The sequence below is a fragment of the Crocodylus siamensis genome, chromosome 2 (genome assembly GCF_052110815.1).
Source record: "Crocodylus siamensis isolate JL-2025a chromosome 2, ASM5211081v1, whole genome shotgun sequence".
Classification (NCBI taxonomy): Eukaryota; Metazoa; Chordata; order Crocodylia; family Crocodylidae; genus Crocodylus; species Crocodylus siamensis.
In genome coordinates, this window is record NC_143396.1 from 199,107,842 (window position 1) to 199,129,816 (window position 21,975).

Sequence of the window (21,975 nt, forward strand, 5' to 3'; positions counted from 1 at the left end):
TATTGGGGGTGGGGTTGGGCTGCATCAGCCTAGCCCCACCCTAGGGAACAGAAGTTCCTTACGATGCTCCAAAATGGAGTGCCTTCATCTGATTCCTCATCAAATGAGGGTTAATTTGTTGCACAATCAACCACTTTTAAAGCGCTCTGCAGCTGTGCACATATGTCACGGCATGGCTGTAGAGTGCTTTCATGGGGTCAATTGTGTGACAAACATAACTTCTATCTGTGCCCTCTGGGTTGTTTGGGTTGGACTGGATAAAGAGGGATCACTTAATCCTTTGCAGGGTGGCAGAATCTTTTTGCTGGGTGGCCTTTTGCATGATATCTTTCTTTATTAAAGAGAAGGGATCTATTTTGCTGCTTGGATCTTGGGGTGTACACCTTCATGTAAAAAAAGGTAAAGCCCTCTCTCAGCAGCTGAACTAGAATCAAGGCCATGGATAATCAGGGAATGTCAAGAACCAAAAGGCTAAAATCTCAGAGTCAGAAGGAGCTTGGACTCTTTCTATTTTAGAAGTCGTGCCTGGGCTGACTTCAGGGGTACTCAGAGAGACCAGACAAAGCTGGAGGTTATGAGCAAGTACTCCTCCTTGGAAGCCTTTGACAAAGACCACATAAGTTACTCTGTTCCACCTTCCTCCATGAAAAAAGAAATGGGTGTAAAATATAATTTAACTACATGTGCTCAACAGCATTTCATCCTATTACCTATAAACAAGAAATTGTGTGGATTCATTGACTTTGTGAGCAGTGTCCTTGAAGTCAATGAGTCATAGGAATAAGAGTTACACAATCAGGTTATGTAAGACAATGATGGACTAAATATCCCTAAATGTGAAACAATTAGAGAGAGGCTTATTCTTGGAATTTCTTTTTTCCGACTACTCAATTTAATACCTAACCATTATGCTAAAGCTAAACTATGTGAAATAATACAAATCTTTCGTATCTTTCCTTGCTTATTGTTGTTTCCCAACATCCTTTTTAGTCCATCCATGTGGTGCTAATTTTGGAATGTGCTAAACATCTATTGGAATGTTGTGAAGGCCATATTTTGGAATACCTTTAGGCACCTACTGTGATTTCCAAAATATGGCCATCTTCACCTACAGCTTTTAGTGGAAGTTGAAATATTAAGAACTTTGAGGTGGTAGTAATGACTTTTAAAATTAATTTTCAAAAATAATAACAGTTCCTCCATGGTCTCTTATGCTATTTTTGGGCCTGGTTGAGGAATCCCAGATTCTAAACTGGCATAAATTAATACTGACATTGAGGCTTACCTGATTTACACCAGCTGATGATTTGTCCCACTAAACCTGAAGTTGTACTGCTGTTCTTTAAGTTGTTTACCTCCTGCCCTTTGTGCAGATTTCAATTGACAGGTTCCATGCAAAGTGCCTTAGAGCACTTACTTGTAACCTGGATGGACTCTGAACTACATAACGTTCAATCTGACAGCTGATTTATTGCCAAGTAGAAGAAAATGGAAGAAATATCAGTAATACTTTGATATACAATTATAATAAAAAGAAATCTTACTCTTCTTTGTGCCAGCCTTACAAATCCAATAAATATTCCTGTATAAAACAGGATTCCAAGCCCTAAGAAAACCCTGCATTTTGTATAAGCATGCACAGCCTTTATATATGTGTATACCTATGTAATAAAAGCAATATGTACATAGTATGAACACAGTGCATCAACTTGAAAATTTACCAAACCTGACTCAAAACCCACCTTTACCTTGAATACAGATTATGGAAGAAGGAAAGATATTTTACTACAGCAAGTATTTTACTACACTAAGTATAATTTTTCAAGCCTGCAGTATATAGTACCCAAAATGCTGAACTGGTATGAACCATCACAGCTCCACTCAAGTCAGTATAGTTATAGTGACCTAAACTAGGTGAGGATCCTACTTTGTATTTTTAATGAGAGAAATAGCTGGTATCCCTTCTTCCATATCCTTTTTTTCTGGCAGCAATCTGCTCATTTACCATAGACCTACCCAGATGCTGTACAAGTGTCACTTCTATGCTGAGTTTTACTGGAGAATGAGGGGTAAAATGTGTAGGCTTTCTGCAGTACAATGAGAGTGTGCATTTTTTCAACTTATGCGTACGTAAGCCTTCTTTTGTGAATAGAACTCATAGGGTCAGATAATGTTTAAAGGGAAAGGCTTTATGTCTCTCAGGCCACATGTTTCCACATGGATGCTTCTACACACACAGATTGAATTATGAACAGACCTATTAATGCTGGGATCACAAAAGGTCAAGTTTTGTCTTCTTTTACCTCTATTCAGAATTGCTTTTGAAAGGGGGGAAAAAGGGATTTGAAGAAAAAAGAACCATGATGAAGAATTTTACAGGTCTTTTTTCCCCCTTTAGCAACATCTGGGTGTTGAAAAAAAATTCTTATTAGGGAAAAGAGTTCAGGGGTATTGTGTTACTAGATTTTAATATATCTCACTTGGGTCACTTGTAGGGTTACCTTTTGGAATAGCCTGTTACCTAAAGAACAAAAGCACACAAAAGGAACTTTTGCAAAATGTGCTTGTTACTAAAATATATGTTACTTTTATTTGAGGAAACATCCTAAAATCCTAAAAAAAATAATGTTTATCTATTTTTTATATATCAGTATTTATCCAACTCCTGGAGTATTTACTCAGGCAAAAATCCCATTGAAATTAAGAAGTTAAATTAATTACTTAGAATTACTTAAGTTACTTAAAATTTGTTAATGACAAATATAATGTACTGCATAGTGGAAGGAATCACCTGAGATGTTCATATATAAGATGGTTTTAAATTCAAATATTACCATAGGGAAAAGATTTAAAGTTCAGCATATACTGTCTTCACTTTGCATCAACCCTCAAAAAAGAAAGTAAACTTTAGACTATATAAAGATAGGATAAAAATATTACTGAAAATGTGAAGCCATGATATACATGCCTTCATTTGGAATACTGTGTTTAGTTCTGCTTATCTATGTAAAAGAAATCATAGAAATAATGAATGGCTTAGAGACGAAGTTTAGGTGCTTGTGAAAAATTGTAGTTGAAGAGATTGAAAATATTAGGAATGTGTAGTTTAATTGGAGAAGAATAAGTTGGACCACAATAAAATTATACAAAATAGTGTACAGTATAGAAAAAGCAGACCAAGAATTGATATTTACCATTTCCAAAATATAAGAACTCAAGCCATTTGATGAAACTGAAAGGCAAAATTACAACCAAGAGAAATAATTTTTTGTACAACATATAACTACTGTAATTTGCAAAGTTCACTGACGCAAGATAGCAATGATACCAGTATCTTAGTAAGTTTCAAAAAAGAATTTAATACTTAATGATGATGTCTGCAGTAATATCATATTCAGTTAAAAATAACATGCTTCATGTCAAATAAGCCACTGCTTTGATTAAAAAGATGAATCAAAAGATTGTATTAACTCTTTTGATTAAAAGGAAACTTCCCCTTCCCTGGTTGTTTTTTAAGGGGGGCTTCTTGCCCATTCTTATGAAGCTAGGGTACTTACAATTGTCAGAGATAAAAAAAACAACCCTCAACTGGACAGATATCTGTTTCAATATAGTAATACCTACATTCTTTTTAAATATACCTTGTAATATTATAATAAGGAGGTATATTCTCCATATGACTTTAATCAATAATATGCTTCCATTCTCAACTCAGATTGTGGCTAAAGCTACATGTATACTTTAGGATTTCAGTGGCAACCCAGCCACAGGAACTTCATATTTCAAAACTCCTAAAAAAGTTTGTGTATTGTTATATCTCCCAGTTGTATGGCAATAATTTTACATATATACATATACGTATGTGTATATAAGAGAACATGTAACCAGCTAACATGATTTTATTTGCCATGCCAACTTTCTCCTGGTTAGCTCTTCCAGGTAATCAAAGCTAATCATAGTTATAGTAGAATTCACATTAAGTTGACTAAGAAGAATACAGTTATATCTGTAAGTGTGTACACAAATGTACACAAATTCCTCTTTGGAGCATGCATTTGAAATAAAAGTAAAAGTAAAATGGGCAATTTATGGCCAAAAGTAGAATAAATCATGTACAATTTTATCTAGAAAAATAGCTACTTAATTTGAATGGTAGTTTAATGGATAAATCATGCAATTATTACAGTTATTAGTCATAGTTATTTTGTGACTTATTAGGCCTCATATCAGACCTAGCAGTCCTGAAATGTGAAGTTCCTAGTACCAAAGGAGGGGCACATTTCTGAGTTCTGATAATGAAAACATGCTTCTTCAAGTAACCATCTGGTTTTAACACATGATGATGGTGCTCAAGGGGAAAGATGGTTTTAAAAATTGAAATTCTTGATCCTGCAACCTGCTAGTTGCATATTATAGTGTCAGCTGTTGCTAACAATTCATAGGACACAAACTGAACTTTAAATTCAAACTCTAGCACCCTTTTTGAGTGCACCAAAAGCCATTTTTCCTTAAGTAAGCTAGCCATTATTTTAGTTTTTAAAATTTTATGAAGTGTTTAGCCTGGTTCATAGGTGAAGGATGGGAATGATTCTTATTTTATCTAAACTTTTTTTCCTGTTTTCTAATTAAATCAACCGTTTATGGTTTCCTAGTAATAAGACAGTAAGTATTTCCCGTAAAGGACATATAGATATCTTGAAACTAAATTTTAGGGAAGCTTCAAGGACATGTAAATGTAGACAAGCAGAATGTATTTTCAGTGTAACCATTCTTTGTGAATTACAGAATTATGTTTCTTCCTTATACTTCACTAGTAATGCTACAGTCTGTGAGTGGAAAAGGAAAAAAAAAGAGATTTGAATTAATAGCACATTTTCATTTATTAGGAATTATCTTGTACACCCAGAGTATAACATAATGAATAACCTGAAAAGTAATATAATTTTATTGTTAATTTTATTGTATCATTTTTGCAAAAGCTGTAAATAAAGTACTACTACTACTAACCTGAAAAGTACAAAGAAAAATATATGCGACATTTTGCTTATACTTGCCATGTCTTCCCTCAGGTTTAAAATGAAAATTCTAATATGTGTGACATCAACAATTGTCCTTTGCTCACAGTTCTTATAATTTAACCCTTCAGGTGAACAAGCTGACTGATGAATTACAGGCAGCCATCCAGAGCTACAAAGGTCATCTCTCTAAACTTGCCCCACAATTACAAGCTGAGCAGGAACAGTATACCTCTTATATCTATCAACACATTAAAAGACTTCCAGCAAATACAGGTCTCCCACAAGGTCTGCAGCTAAAGGTTGGTGTAGGTTGAATAGCTTTCAGAATCACTTTTCTGAATGTTTGTTTGGTTGGCTATGTACTTGAGCATATGCTCTGAACAGCTGGGAGTGCTGCTAGCTGAGTGATTCCTAAGTGACTGCTGCCTGTGTCTGACAAAGGCCCTAACAAGGAGGCATAGCTAGTCCAGACCAGGAGGTATAAAAACAGACTCTCTGGGTGTGTCTATGCGTTCATTAATACACTTTTCCTAATGCACATTAAATTTAGTACCTCTAGGTGCCTATACACAAGTAGGGAGGCTGTTCTGATGCACTGTAATTCCAGTGCATGGGATCAGATTCAATTAATTGAATCTGCTGGAGCATGGCAATTATTCAGCAGCTTTCTGCATCTTGTGTATCAGTGTCCCTGTGCTTCCAAATGGCAACAGGGGTGCTTTATCTAAAGCTTGTCAAACGAGCTTTAGATAAAGTGCCCCTTCCTCCATTTTGAAGCCCAGGGATGCTGATACATGAGATGCTCTGGGTGCTTTAATTAAAGCAGCTCTTGGATCCACTCTAATTAAAGTGCTCCCCCTCCTTCCCACACACACTCCTGGAGTGTATGTATAAATGCCTTCTAATGTGAGGTACGAAATAAATGCACATGAGGCTGCCCTAATGCTCAATAGCAAAAGTGCACTCCTTTTATTGATCTTAATATGTAGTAGCTTATTTTTACTGTGCATTAGTGTATTAGCATGGGTTTTTATGTGATACTTTAATGAGCAGTAAAATAGGTTACTGTGCACTAAAGCGCACATGTAGACATACTCCCTGACTGACTAGGAAGTGAGTGAACAGGGATAGCAAACAGGGCAGTTTGCAAATCAGTTTGCCACACCTCTCTTTGAAAGGGCACTTTCAAGATAAGCTCTTTAAGAGTAACTAACCTAGATAATTTACATAAGTTGTAAAAGCTTAGCAGTTAGGTCAATATTTAAGTCCCTTGTTTAACTAGAGACCAGAGGGAGTGGAGAGTTCGCTAGGGAGTTTGCCTTGAAATTCACTTTCACCTTCCTTCATTGTAAGCTTGATGAGAGGAAGCAGGTTAGCATGAAGAGAGGGGTAGGAAGAGATAAGTGGCAGATTTAAGAGAGCCAGAGAGATGGCTGGAGGATCTTGCAATCCCAGAGCCACTGCCACTGCCAGCTCTTCCATGATTGAACCTATGAGGTGTCTGTTTAGGCCAGACCACTCAACATCGAGGCTCTCACCCAGGTCCTGGTTGGTGCTTGGAGACTGCACCTTGCAGGTTCCTTCCAGTGACAGCTAGGTGGAAGGGCGCCTGCAATATGAGCTGTGCCATCTGGTGATTTCCCTCAGGTAGAAGGCAAGAGAGCTACAGAAGGAGGTGGCAAGACTCTGAAGCATCCTCAGCCATGAGGAGTTTTTTAATTCAATGCTGGAAGAGATCTCTAGGATTGCAGATAAAGGACTGCCAGAGGCGGTGCTGGAGAAGGAAGAGAACATCGACTCCCAGGAAGGTAGAAGTTGGAAGCTTATAACCCAGGGCTGGTCCAACCATTACGGTAACTAGGTGGTCTCCTAGAGTGCCAAAATATGGGGGCGGGGGGAAATTATATGCAGAACAAAATAACAGGAACATCGTTCTAAATAACAGCCCTGGCCAGCTATGGCTCCAGCTTGGTCTAAGACCTTTGGTTTGTTAAGGGGAGAAAGACCTCTGAAAAGATCTCAAAGGAAAAATCTCTAGAATCATGACTCCTACCTTTTGAACTATCAAGTGGACTTATGACAAGAGCATACCACTGGCAATGTCATCCTAAAAGATGAACCCCCTACTCCTATATCATCTTACAGCTCATGACGTTGATTTGTTACACCTTCCTTCTCCCTTCCAACCACCCTTTTTAAAATCTAAAGCACTCTAGATTTCATCAGTTGTGTTTAAGATTTTGTCAAGAGTTAAGATGACCAAAATACTCTGACTCCGGGTACAGATATGTATTGTGTCCATAATTCAGGAAACAGGCTTCCAGGTAGGAATTTCTTGGTAGGTTTTTGTAGATCTCATTAAATTTAAATGATGTAGAACTGAGGTACAAATGTAGTTATTATTGTAGGTACACCTGAGTGCTCATGTTTCATATTCTCAATTTTATAATGTCTAGAAATGGTTGGAGTAAGATTGCTGAATCATTACATTTAATTCTTGTAAGAATGCATGTGATTTTTTAAAGTAAGTTGAGCTAAGGGTAAGCCTTTGTGGACATGTAATGGTTGGATAGTCATGTGAGAGATACATAGGCATTTAGAATATGTGTGTTAATGCAGAATGAGTGCTCATTAATTGCAAGCAAGTTCAAGAGATATTCTTTAATTAGTTGGTTATATAACACCTGTATCATTGTTGTGTAAGGAAACAGTTGTATGACGAGAGGGGTAGGAAAAGATAAGTGGCAGATTTAAGAGAGCCAGAGAGATGTATGACTGTGTATACAGAACATGTAAGGTTGTTGGACCCAGAAATCTCATGGGATATGTGAGATAAGTAAACATAATTACTCAATGGACAATGACAATTTACTTTACAGAAGACCATGCTAAAGAAGTGTTAATTTGCTGGGAGAACCTGGCTACCTACTAGATAAAAGGTGTCAATTAGTAGAGTACTGTACACAGGATATAATACTTTACAAATCTCCTTGATAAACAGGAAAACATCTGCTTAACCAAAGTCTTGACCAACATTAGATAACCAGTTACCATATTTACACCCTTAGTCATACATCCTAACAAATACTTTCCTGATTGAAGGGGTGGTTCACCCATTAAGTCACTTTAAGCAGTACCTAGCCATATTTCTTCCATGATAATTTAATCAATTGTCCACATTATTAATGTCATCACAGTCAGAATTTTCTTTGAAAGTGTACTTAGATTGATTGTTCTTTATATTAATAATTTATTTGAAACAGTTTAAAACTGTTTCAGGGGAATGGTACCATGGCAGATAGGAAAAAACCATCTGGAGCTCAGTATTGTAAATGAAAAGCTGAATAGGCAAAAGAACAAGAAAAGCAAGAGGGTTCCTTCCTGAAATATCTTCAATTTCACCCACATCAAGATGCAAGCAGTTCATAATATCAAGATGAAGGCAGCTCACATCAAGATGAAGACAGATTATTTCAAGATGAAGGCAGCTCACAACATCAAATTGACATTGAAATATAGAAAATGTATTCACCTACAGACACATGTTCAACATGCCATTGGGAAGTTCTTTGTTCCCATGTGCCTTCTCTAACTGTGAAACTGTTGAATGAAACAAGATGGGAGAGTCAAATCGATGCCTTGAAGCCTCTTTCATAGTTTCGTAGTTTCTAGGGTCAGAAGGGACCTGAGCAGATAATCAAGCCTGACCCCCTCCCATGGCAGGAAAGAGTACTGGGGTCAAACTATCCCAGCAAGGTGTACATCTAGCCTCCTCTTAAAGACCCCCAGGGTAGGAGCCAGCACCACTTCTCTTGGAAGCTGGTTCCAGATCCTAACCACCATGACCATGAAGTAGCGCCTCTTGCTATCTAGCCTAAATCTACCCTCTGCCAGCTTGTGACTGTTATTTCTAGTCACTCCTGGTGGTGCCATGGGGGAACAGGGACTCCCCCAGTGCCTGCTTGTCCCCTCTGACTAGTTTGTAACAGGCCACTAGATCCCCCCTCAGCCTTCTCTTGTGGGGGCTGAATAGGTTCAGGTCCCATAGCCTGTCCTCATAGGGCCTGCCCTGCTGCCCCCGATCATGTGAGTGGCCCTCCTGTGGACCCTCTCCATGTTGTCCACATCCCTCTTGAAGTGTGGCACCCAGAACTGGATGCAGTACTCCAGCTGCAGCCTGACCAGTGCCGCATAGAGGGGGAGGGTCACCTCCTTGGACCTGCTTGAGATGCATCTGTGGATGCATGAAAAGGTGCGGTTGGCCTTCCTGACTGCATCCCCACACTGCCGGCCCATGTTCATCTTGGCATCAATGATGACGCCAACATCCTTTTCTGCCTCTGCACTGACGAGAAGGGAGTTCCCCAGCCTGTAGGTCTGGTGCTGATTGTTCCTCCCCAGGTGCATCACCTTGCACTTGTCAGTGTTGAATCCCATTCTATTCTCATCCGCCCACCCCTGTAACCTGTCTAGGTCCTATTGTAGCCTATTTCTTCCTTCAAGCATGCCCACATCCCCCAACATCTTAGTGTCATCAGCAAATTTGAACAGGGTGCTATTTATCCCCTCATCCAAGTCACTGATGAAGATGTTGAACAGTGCAGGCCTGAGGACCGAGCCCTGCGGAACCCCACTGCCCATGTCCCTCCAGGTCGAAAATGACGCATCCACTACCACTCTCTGGGTGTGGCCCTCCAGCCAGTTGGCGACCCATTTGACTGTGTAGGTGTCGACACCACAGTCCCCCAGTTTCTTAATGAGAACAGGGTGAGAGACAGTGTCAAAGGCCTTTCAAAAGTCCAGGAAGACTATGTCCCCTGCTACCCCTGCATCTAAGGATTTGGTGACCTGGCCGTAGAAGGCCACTAGGTTGGTCTGACAGGACCTGCCACTAATGAACCCGTGTTGGTTGCCCCTAAGCATAATCTCCCCTGCTGGCCCCTCGTGGACATGTACCAGAATAACTCAAAAAGCTTGCCCGGGATTGAGGTAAGACTAACTGGCCTATAGTTTCCCAGGTCCCCCTTCCACCCGTTTTTGAAGATGGGAACTACATTGGCCCTCTTCCAGTCCTCTGGCACCACACCAGAGCACCACCAGTGCTCGTAAAGCCATGCCAGGGGTCCCACAATGACCTCCGCCAATTCCCTCGAGGGTAGAGATCGTCTGGACCAGTTGATTTAAATACATCCAGTCCCTGCAGAAGTTCCCTAAATAATTCCTCACTAACCCTTGGCCTAGGTGCGCCTCCCCTGGGATCTAAGGGGGGCCCAGAGTGGGGGTGGCTGTTCCAGACCCTGCTCATGAAAATGGAGGCAAAGAAATCGTTAAATATGTTAGCTTTGTCATCTGGTGTGATGACCAAATTTCCTATCTTGTCCTGCAGGGGCCCCACATTACCCGGAACCTTCTTTTTGCCCCCTATGTTTTTAAAAAATGGACTTCTTGTTGTCCTTGATCTGAGAAGCCAGTCCCAGTTCCATCTCCGTCTTGGCCTCCCTGACTGCCCCCCCTGCATCCCTGAGCAACTGCAGTATAATCCTCCCTGGTGATGTCCCCTCCCTTCCATTGGATGTGCGCCTCCCTTTTAGCTAGGAGACATTCCCAGATGCTTTTAGTGAGCCATGTGGGCTTTTGTGCTCTTCTGTCCCCTTTGATCCGTGTTGGGATTACCTCCCTTTGTGCTTGGAGGAGCTTGGCAATATCTATGATACACTAATTGAAATTTCTGATGATATTTCCCTCACAGGATCATCTGACAATACAACACACATTGATGCAGAAGCTCTTGCAAATGGGCTTTCCAAGTTCAAATTTGTGATTTCACTCATTTTGTGGTATAACATCCTTTTTGAGATCAACCTTTCTAATAAGCAATTTTGGGCTAAGTATTTTGACATACATTAATGAAAAGTGTGAAACAATCAATAAAAATAAATTGTTTTTATTGTTTTATTGTTCATTTTGAATATCAAATAAGTACATGTAATAGTTCATTTTAGACTTTTAATTTTCCTCTATATTGGAAGTGGCGGTTGCCAGTTACCCATAGACCATCCCTGTTGTGACCTCTGGCAGCAAGATAAAGTCTTCATCACCATCTGCAGCAGTTTGCCTGGAGAACACATAGGGAGCCCTATCAACAAAGGAGAAGGAGAACATTCTGTCAGCAGAAGAGGCTAGGCCAGGCCAGGCTGTCCCAAATTTGGGAGGATAAAGACCACTGCCACCAAAAGGAAGTGATGGATAGAGGTGGTTGGAGACTTCCTTCTGCAGGGGTTAGAGGCATCCATCTGTTGGCCTGACTTGTTGTCTCAGGAGGTCTGCTGCTTGCCCAGAGCCCAGATTCATGGAAGGATTACCAAGACTCATCTGGCCCCCTGACTGCTACCCTGTGCTGCTTATCCATGTGGGCACTGATAATAACAGCCAGGGGGGATGCTGAGCAGTTCAAAAGTGACTACGGGGTTCTGAATGTGGGGGTGAAACAGACAGGGGCTCAGATGGTGTGCCCCTCATTCCTTCTGGTCGAAGGGAAGGGCCTAGGCAAGATCAGATGTATCCTGAAGATTAATGCATGGCTGTGCTGATGGTGCTACCATTGGGGCTTTGGCTTCTTTGACCATGAGATATTGTTCTAAGAAGAAGGATTGCTAGGAAGAGATGGAATCCACCTGACAAAAAGAGAGAAGAGCATCGTCACAGACAAACTCGTAAACCTACTGAGGAGGACTTTAAATTTGGATTGCTGGGGGATGAAGACCAAAGCCCTAAGGGACATAGGGAAGCAGGTGACCTGGAGGAAGCACAAGCAGGAGGGGGCAGTAGGGGAGGTTTTCACATTCTTCTCCAATATGACACTAGAAATAGGCCTGTTGAGAGTCTTTTGGTTACGGTGAAAGGGGAGAGCAACAAGGATGATATCATGGTGGGTGTCTGCAACAAACCACCAGACCAGGAGGATGAGGTGGATGAGAATTTCTTTAAACAGCCAGAGGATGTTTTCAGATCACAGGCCCTGGTTCTCATGGGAGACTTGACACCCTGACACCTGTTGGAAGAGCAATACAGCAGTGTGCAGGCAATTCAGGAAGTTTTTGAAGAGCGTTGGGGATAACTTCCTGATGCAAATGTTGGTGAGGCCAACTAGGGGCTGTACTCTTCCTGACCTGCTGCTCACAAACAGGGAAAAACTGGTGGGGAATGTACAAGTGAATCACAACTTGAGCAGGAGCAACAATGAGATGACTGAGTGTAGGATTCTGAGGCAAGGAAAGAAGGAGATCTGCAGACCTTGGACTTCTGAAAAGCAGACTTTGACTCACTCAGGGAACTGAAGGGCAGGATCCCCTGGGAAACCAGTGGGGGAGGGGTGAGGGGGAGAAGTCCAGATGAGCTGGCTATACCTTAAACAAACCTTACTGAGAGTGTGGGAACAAACTATCCCAATGTGCAGGAAGACTAGCAAGCACAGTAGAAGACCAGTTTGACTTAGGAGGGTACTGTAGGACTTAGGACTTCAGTGAGCTAAAACATAAAAAGGAAGTTTACAAGAAGTGGAAACTTGGACAAACAACTAGGGATGAGTATAAGAGTATTGCTCTTGAACGAAGGGATGAAATCAGGAAAGCCAAAGTGCAATTGGAGTTGCAGCTAGCAAGGGATATGAGGGATAGTAAGAATGTTTTCTACAAGTATGTCAACAACAAGATGAAGGTCATGGAAAGTGTGGGTCCTTTACTGAAAGGGGAAAGCAACTTAGTGACAGAGGGTGCAGAAAAGGCTGAAGTACTCAATGCCTTTTTTTACCTTAGCCTTCACAGGCAAGGTCAGCTACCAGACTATTGCACCGGACAGCGCAGTTTGGGGTGGAGGTGAGCAGCTGACAGTGATGAAAGAATAGGTTAGGGGTTATTCATAAAAGCTGGACATGTACAAGTCCACAAGGCTGGATGCTATGCACCCTAGAGTGCTGAGGGAATTGGCCAATGGGATTGTAGAACCACTGGCCACTATCTTTAAAAACTCATGTTGATTGGGAGAGGTCCTGGACTATTGGAAGAGGTCAAATACAGTACCCATCTTTAAGAAAAGGAAGAAGGTGGATCCTGGGAACTACAGACTGGTCAGCCTTACCTCAGTCCCTGGAAAAATCATGGAGCAGGTCCTCAAGGAATCCATCTCTAAGGAGAAGAAGGTGATTAGGAACAGTCAGCAAGGATTCATCAAAGGCAAGACCAACCTGATTGCCTTCTGTGACGAGATAACTGGCTTGATGGATGCAGGGAGAGCAGTGGATGTGATATACCTTGACTTTAGCAATGCTTTTGATATGGTCTCCCACAACATTCTCGCAAGCAAGCTAAAGATGTAGAGGTTGGATGAATGGACTATAAGGTGAATAGAAAACTGCCTAACTATTTGGCAGTCAGTATCAAGTGGAGCTAGGGCTCAGAATGACCTAGACATATTGGAAGATTGGAATGAAAGAAATCTCATGAGGTTCAATAAGGACAAGTGGAAAGTCCTGCACTTTGGATGCAACAGTCCCAGGTAGTGCTACAGGCAGGGGACTGAGTGGCTAAGCAGCAGCTTTCCAGAAAAGGACTTGGGGGTTACACTGCACAATAAGAGAAATATGAGCCAACAGTGTGCCCTGGTTGCAAAGAAGGCTAACAGTGTACTGCATTAGCAGTGGTGTTGACAGCAGATTAATGGAAGTGACTCTTCCCCTCTCTTTGACACTGGTGAGGCCACATCTGGAGTATTGTGTCCAGATTTGGAACTCCACTACAGAAAGGATGTGGACAAATGGATTCTGTCCAGCAGAGGGCAATGAAAATGGCTGGGGGGCTAGGGAACATGATTTATGAGAAGAGGTTTAGGGAACTGGGCTTATTTAATCTGCAGAAGAGAAGACTAAGGGGAGGGGTAATGATCTCAAGTTGCAGCAGGGGAAGTTAAGTTTAGGTTAGCTATTAGGAAAAACTCTCTCCCAAGGAGGGTAATAAAACACTGGAATGGGCTACCCAGAGAAGTTGTGGAATCTCCATCCTTGGAGGTTTTTAAGACCTGACTAGACAAAGCCATGGAAAGTATGATCTAGTTGGGGATGGTCCTGCTTTGAGCTGGGGGTGGGAGCAAATCACCTCCTGAGGTCTCTTCCAAACTTAATTTTCTATGCAATTTTTTGCATTGCCAATAGTACTCAAAATGAAAACTGTAGTTCTTCCTTATGTATACTGTGGTTTCTTTGGCTTCTAATACCCAGTAAGGCATATGAATATTCTGTAAGGCATATTCCTTATTAAACCAGTAAAGAAAAGTTTTAAAAAAGATTTTAGAATGGAATTGCCAATTTTATTTTACCAACCACAAATAAAGGTCAGGAATCGGTGCATAAATATGTTTAATTAAAAAAAAATGTTAGGATCCGTAAAATTAGATGGCTCTTTTAAGTTATCTAGCAATTCAGTAGACAGTTTATTAGAGATACCAGTCAATGGTTGCATAAAGACATCAGGTATCTGAGACACATCAGAAAAAAATACTTGGTTGATGCTAAAAATGGTCTGAAACCATAGTTATACCTTATTTCTTCAAGTTGGCTATTAAGATTCTCTGTAGTTGATAAGGATGGTGGCAGAAGTCTAGTGGGAAGAAGTGAAATTAAGAGTGGCATTATATTCTTTTCTAAATACCTATAGGAACAGATTTCATCATCCACATGGTCCCTTCCAGCCCTACTTTTCTATGAGTCTAGGTCTTCTAATGAACCTAAACACTATTATACCCATCAAAGGGCTGTCTAATGGAGGAGTACTCTTAACAAGGTACATGTTCCAGGTGAGTGAGAAGCCTTATCAGTAAAAACCTTGATATAGTCAGACAGAGCTAGTATTGAAAAAATTTCTTCCAAATCCAGTACAGTTATAATATACTCTTTCATATAGTCCCTGCTGAATTATGCTTCAATCAGGAATGCCGTATGGACTCTGAAAAGTTGGTGACTCTTCACAGGCCATCCCTACTGGTGTTGCAAATAACTGACAATTCATTTTATAGAAAAGTTAGCTAACATCTTGTTATTTTCTTTGATATCTGGTTAGGAAAATCCTGAAGAAAAATCTTAAGCAGCTACTACATTTTTATGTGCTCAGATATAATAAATAGATTGTTTATTTCTGATCCCTTTTACAGATAGGATGACAGTTCCTATACAGTATATTCCGAACTAGATGGTGAGGTAGATGTGGCAACACAGTTATTTCACTCCACTTGATGCAGACCAGTGTTTACTGCTTCAGAATTCCCCTGGCCTAGAAGTAAGACACATGTTTTACCATTTTACCCTTTTTATAATAGTCTGTGGAGATTGGTGATATATATAGTATATAGAATAGTTTCTGGCCTTTATGTTGAACTATTGTACTATCAGTTTGTATTCTAAAAAGAGCTTACATCTTCATCTGTTCTTTGACACAAGAAATAGAAGGCCAAAGAAGCTCACGCTGTTCAGGTATCATTTGGCTCATGTCAGCTGTCTCCAGCATAGACGCTTATAGACATACATGGCTCCCCTAACCAGATCTATCTGTGAGAATAATCATAATAATACATAGATATAGGAAAAAATGTCTGTATGATGAATGGAGACTATGGAGAAAGCTGAAGTTCTCCGTAAAATTTCACTGAGGTTGAACTGATTGAAACAGGAAAGAAAAAAGCAACAACAACGACTCCTAATCAAGAATATCATTCAGAATCAGGTACTAGGTGAAAGACTTCCTAATAATTTTGTCAGCCTAAACACATTGGCCGCATCCACATGACCATGAACATTTGTTTCTCTGGGGACAGGAAGTAGTGGCACACCTAGTGCCGCTGCTGTTTTTCCACGGGGAACACCTGTGCCACATGCCCTTTGGTGCGAGTCAGGTTACGCTGGGTGGGGAAGGGGAGGCTTGGGCCAGCACTGGGATGACCCCAGCAGCTTTACCTGGGATCCAGGAGCCCTCCTGGGGTGCAGCAGTGGCTATCCAGCCACTGGGAGCCTGGCCAGCAGCTGGAGTGTGGCTCTGGCCAGCCAGGCTCTGGTTTTGGGCAGTGCACGCTGCTGCCATGTGTGCTGCTCCACTTTTTTTTTGCATGTTTTTTTTTTTACCCCAAGGTCTCCCAGGGTCAACAAACCCCTGCACGCTGCTACCTTGCTGCACAGAGAACAGCTGAACATGTGGTATGTGGTGCCACAGGCATGTCTGTGGCGCCACCTACCGCACAGCTGTGTTTGCCTGGATGTGGCCATCTGGCCTTTAAAAAACTATTATGTAGCAATGAAGAAATCCAAAATGGTGTTCTCAGAACCAGTTTGAAAATAACTGGCTCTCCAGTCCAGAAATTGAAGATACATATATGCATACAAAGAAACATCCCAATCATAGGATTTTGCTCATATTTGTGATATAAGAAGAACACTGACAATTCAATGTATGTTATTGGGGAGACTGAACTTGCTAGTGCCTGCCTTCTGAAAATGGTTAGCATGCTAGCTACAGAACTATATGGGTTGGGAGTTGATTTTTTTGGGATAATTAGCTGACAAAGGAGAGAAAAGGCATGTCAGGCTCAGTTCATCGTCTTATTTTAGTCCTCAGAGACCATCAGAGTGGCTTACCAGTTGACACTGTAACATACAGACATGTATAAGCTAATCACTCCTAAAAACACCTGTTTTGTCTCAACTAATAGATAATAGTCCTGTGACATCGAATCAAATGTTATATCAGTATTATTTTTCTATAATCAGTATATGATAGGCGCTGTGTATTCCGCTGAAAGTTAAACCAAAATTTTGGACCTTGGATTCTATAACACACTATTCTGGAATTTGTGAGGATAAATTAGCCCTTGTCTACCCACCAAAGTTTACCTGATTTAACCAAATTAGTTAGAATGGATTTAATCTGGTTTAATTCAATCAGTATATCTTGTGCAGACAGTTATATCAATTTAGCTAACATCAATTCTTCACATAAAGTGAAGGGATATGCTTGCAGATTTTTTTTGTCTTCGGATGAGACATGAATGATTCTAATTTTTATAATATCAGCTAGGCTTCATATGTTCAAAATGAATTAATGATACCCTATTTGTTTAAAAAATCCCATAAACATATAGTCTTTAAAAACATGGCAGTGTTGGAGCATCTGTGAGGTGTTGCATAAATGAAGTCCAGTATACATGAAGATAGTCACTGAAACTACCTCATAAGTTTTAAAAATAAACTGTTACACTGAATTTTTAGCAAGTAGGCAATTATTTGTCATTTCCATAATTCTGAGAAGTACTGAATGCATTTTTGTAATTTTGAGTGTATCCATAGTTTAATGTTTACATACCAGATCTTTTATTTGCTTCCTCCTTTTTAATGTATTTTATGAATAAAAATGTGTCATGTCTGTGTCTCACTGTAAGCCACCTTGAGCCTTTGTTTAGAAGGGCAGCATATAAATCTAATAGATAAATAAGTATCAAATAATAATGATTTGATAATCTATATTATAGCCTTGGATCCTGTTTAAAATGTAAATTCCTAAACATTGCATTTTGTAGGTTTTTCCCTCTATTCTCTGACATCCTTAGAAACCTTGAGAATTCATCACTGGCAAGCTAGAAATGAAAGTTTTAGAGAAAATACAGTTCAACCAGTATTCTAATATAATTATAACAAGTGAACCTTAATTCTGTTGACACAAAAACATATCTGGGATTTGTTTGTACTACTCTTTCGTTTTCCTACACTGGTCTAGCTACACCTCACTTGTGATGCACATGTACAAAAAGGCAGCTTGCAGTGCAAGTTACTGTCATTTCAGACACAGTGCCTTAAACCATTAGGGGCTGAGATTCCTGAAATTTCCCCCCTTGTATAATCTAACATATAGTACTTCTAATTGTAGACATATGCTTTAACCTTATCTTAAACATTTAAATATTTCTGTATTAATTTAAATAAATGTGCTAAAAAGTTATAATTTATCACTGCTTCTTTCATAGGCTAAAGCAAGACCCCAAAACAATTAATATAATTTTATGCACTATAAGCAGGTACTCCATCTTCACGTATATGAATAAAAATGATATACGCTTAACATGAATATATATTTTCAGACTTTTTTTAATCAGTAGCAGAGTTTTCTCTCTATTCCCCTTCACATTCTTTGTACATTTTTTGATTTGCTACTTTTTCATTATCAATTTGTGAATACATGAAATAAATGGGTATATATTACCAATCTCCACCAACTATTATAAAAAGGGTAAAATGGTAAAACATGTGTCTTACTCCTAGGTCAGGGGAATTCTGAAGCAGTAAACACTGGTCTGCATCAAGTGGAGTGAAATAACTGTGTTTCCACATCTACCTCACCATCTAGTTCAGAATACACTATATTGGAACTGTCATCCTATCTGTAAATCAGCAAGAAGGAATTCCTCATAAATTAAAAACAACTACTGTGCTAGGAAAAATATTTATCAAACTGAACTTAAGGGGTGCACTCTGGAGCTTTTAATATCATGCTCTAGTTGCTTACAGAATAGTATATAGCTTTTAGAGCTTATTAATTCTTTAAAAACATATCTGATTTAGCAAAATGCAAGGGTATATATACCACTGATATACTGCACATGTGGTACATTTACAATATCATTTTATATTGGCTCTTTTTGGTCTATTTTACTTGTATTATTTGGACCAAACATGCCACATAGTAAATATTCTTCAAAAAGGTTAAAGGTCTACCCAAGCCTAGATGGCCCCTAGAGCTAACATTACTAAAAGACACCAGTCTCTGTTGCCAAGAGCATGCTTAGAAATGATTTGGCTAGCACATCTACATGTTTATTAATGCACTTTCCCTAATCCACATTAAATCTAGTACCTCCATTGTGAAATACAGGAAAATGCACATTAACTAAAGAGCAGTTTTTAAGTGACACTAAATATGCATTAGCCTATTTTAATGTGCATTAACTAAATAGCACATTTTTAGTGATACTTTAATGTGCATTAAAATAGGCTAATATGCATTGAAGCACGTGTGTAGTTGCCCCAGGCTGCCTTTGACTTCCCAGCCTGCTTACCCACATACACATTTACACTTGCATAGGGTATAGAGAGAATATTGGTATTATTGCTGAGTGAAGCTTGAACTCATGCGTCTGGATCTATAGTGAGACACTTAACTGCTTTGGTTCTATGTCCCAATAAACATTTTAATAATATTATTATTAAAATATTATCATAAATTATGTCTTTACACTGAGAAGTGTGTCGGTAGATAGATTTGTTAAGGTTCACATCTCAGAACTGCAGACTATTTTAAACAACCATAATCTCCTATCCAATTCCTTCATGAGCTGTTCTAGCTATGGCATGCTTGGAGATTAGTATTATTTGGCATTTTTTACTTATCCATTCAAGCAAATGTCATTATTATTAGTTTAGTATTATACTTTATTTAGATTGTTTTCATAATGTAATGTATTAAGTAGAGTATATACATTGTATTCCATAAAAACATCAACAGTGCACAGACAGCTTTTTTATTCATTAATCACATCCAACTTTTGGTATTGACTTAAGTGGAAGCAAGAACTGAATACACATAGCATTTTCTTAAAGCAGCATTTCTACATTATTACATCATTACAATGAACTGTAGGTTTATGAATATTAATTCTGAAATATCTATTCCTGTAAGCTCTTACAAAATGTTGCCATCAATTTTAATGCATATTTTTCTTATATACTGGGCTGGGGTCTTGTGGGTGCTAATGTGTATGGTTGATACCACAGAGTTTGCAAGTTCGGGTGCGTCCAGATGAGCGCAGACATGTGGTATGTGGTGCCACAGACCTGTCTGTGGCTCTATACACTGCTCACGCAGGCATTCCCTGCTCTGCTACTTTGCAGCGTGGTGTGGTTTTTTGACCCTGGGAGATCCTGGGGTTAAAAAAAGCTCATGCCAAAAAAAACAGGGTGGTGCACATGGCAGCAGCACATGCCAGCCAAAACTGGAGCTTGGCCAACTGGAGCCATACTCCAGCTGCAGCCAGCCTTCCTGTTGCAGGAGCACTGCAGCTGCAGCTCCCAAAGGCCCCAAGAACTCCGGGTAAGGCTGCTGGGACCAGCACAGTGCTGGACCCAGCCTCTCCTCCCCCACACTTGCTGTGTGCCAGAGCACATGTGGCACAGGCATTCCCCAGGGACAAGTAATGGTGGCATGAGGTGTGCTGCTGCTACTTAATTCCATAGAAACACATGTGTCCCCTGATCTGGATGTGCCCTTCAAGGCTACAGCAGAAGTGCTCACAGCACAGCCTGTCAGCTTCTAGAAAAATCTGCATATTCTGCTAAATATCTTGTAAAGAACACATGGAAAAGGAAAGGACTCCTCTGACCAAACTTTTTGCCTCTTGTCTATTTTGCAATTAAGAGTCTGATCACCATAGGTGGAGGTAGAAAATACGATTTGGGGGGACTGAGCACTGACAGTGGGGTGCAAAGCCTAGCCCGTAGCAGCAGCCAGCTCTGCCCTACAGACATCCCAGGGAGGCACGTGCCCCCCTGTGCCTGCCCTGGGGGTGCACATAATGGCAGGAGCCCTCTGTGCCCCTGGACGACCTACCCACACTCCAAGCCTCCCACGACCTGACCTGAGGCCCTATTCACCCCCGCCCCACCTGCAGTAGCCTCCATCTGCCACCCCCATGCCCTTCCTTCCCCCACAGTCCTTCCTGTCCACATATTTACCTGCTGGGTGCTGCTCCACACACCGGTGGGCTGGATTGAGTTCCTGGCCACCTGCAGGCTCTGGCTGCTTGTCTCTGTCTGTGCACACCCATCCCCCTGCCCTGCTGCAGCCACCCAGAGCGTGTATCCGGGCTGCATCTAGGGGGGTAAAGCCCTGTTAGTCCTGGCCTTCTGCCGCATATGCTGATCACACAGTTCAATAGAGTTCTCATCTAAGGATCATCCATTTGTGTTTGCATGGTCAAGCCGTGTAAAAAGAGGGAATGTTGTTACATTTGGATCTGAGTTGAAAGTGACATGTTTCTTTTAGTCTATGCAATGTAACTCTCACCTTTGATGTTCAATTACAACCATTTCATCATAAAATGGATGAATTCCTGTTGCTAAAACAAGGTTAATTTGAGGGTAGAAAGTTTGTTTCTTTCTGTGATTGATTTCAGTAACCAGTAAATACTTGCCTACCTTCCCATTTCCCATAGAATGACACATCTTGCTGTACGTCTTAAATTGCCATTGAATCAAGCATTGTATATGTGCAGTCTGAATCTTAATTAAATCACATATGGTCAAAATCATATACTTTTAAATAAGGAGTATATTGCTTGATTTTAGAAAAATATTCTTACCTAGACCGATGACAGGTACAATACAAATGCATTCCTAAGTTTTAGTCAGCATAGCTTTCTTTAATCTTTCTGTGTTTTCAGTCACAGGTTCAATTGTTCCAAAATGCTAATGCTCATTTCTACAGATTGCCAAGATTATATGTCATAAACATGAAGGGAATGTATATTCTGGTTTGCAGAATGCAGACTATGCAGTTCTGAATTGTATATATAGCATATTGCCTGGATTCAGGAAGCATTTAAGGAATAGGTGCAGCTACCATAGAATTTTTCTCAGTTTTAATGAGATGCAACATTTCAAAAAGGCACCTAAGCACATGCTGAAATACTTCCCTACTCAACACAGCATTTGTGTGAGCATAAGTTTAAAAACATGTTTGGATTCATTGAGTCCAATGTGCTTAATGAGATTCAAAATTTTCAAAAGTGACCTAAGTGATCTTAAGTTCCATTTCCAAAAGAATTTAAACAGCCCAACTTTTTTCTCTCTGAAATCAGTGTGACATGATCAATT

At 40.2% G+C, this 21,975-nt stretch overlaps 1 protein-coding gene across 1 annotated transcript in view; it reads left to right on the forward strand.

Moving 5' to 3' along the window:
* DCDC1 (doublecortin domain containing 1) overlaps positions 1-21,975 on the forward strand; it is a 500,455-nt gene that overhangs the window by 209,335 nt on the left and 269,145 nt on the right. Inside the window, exon 11 of the mRNA XM_090034627.1 lies at positions 5,147-5,317. Coding sequence (XP_089890753.1) covers positions 5,147-5,317 — 171 coding nt within the window. The remainder of the gene's footprint in view (positions 1-5,146; positions 5,318-21,975) is intronic.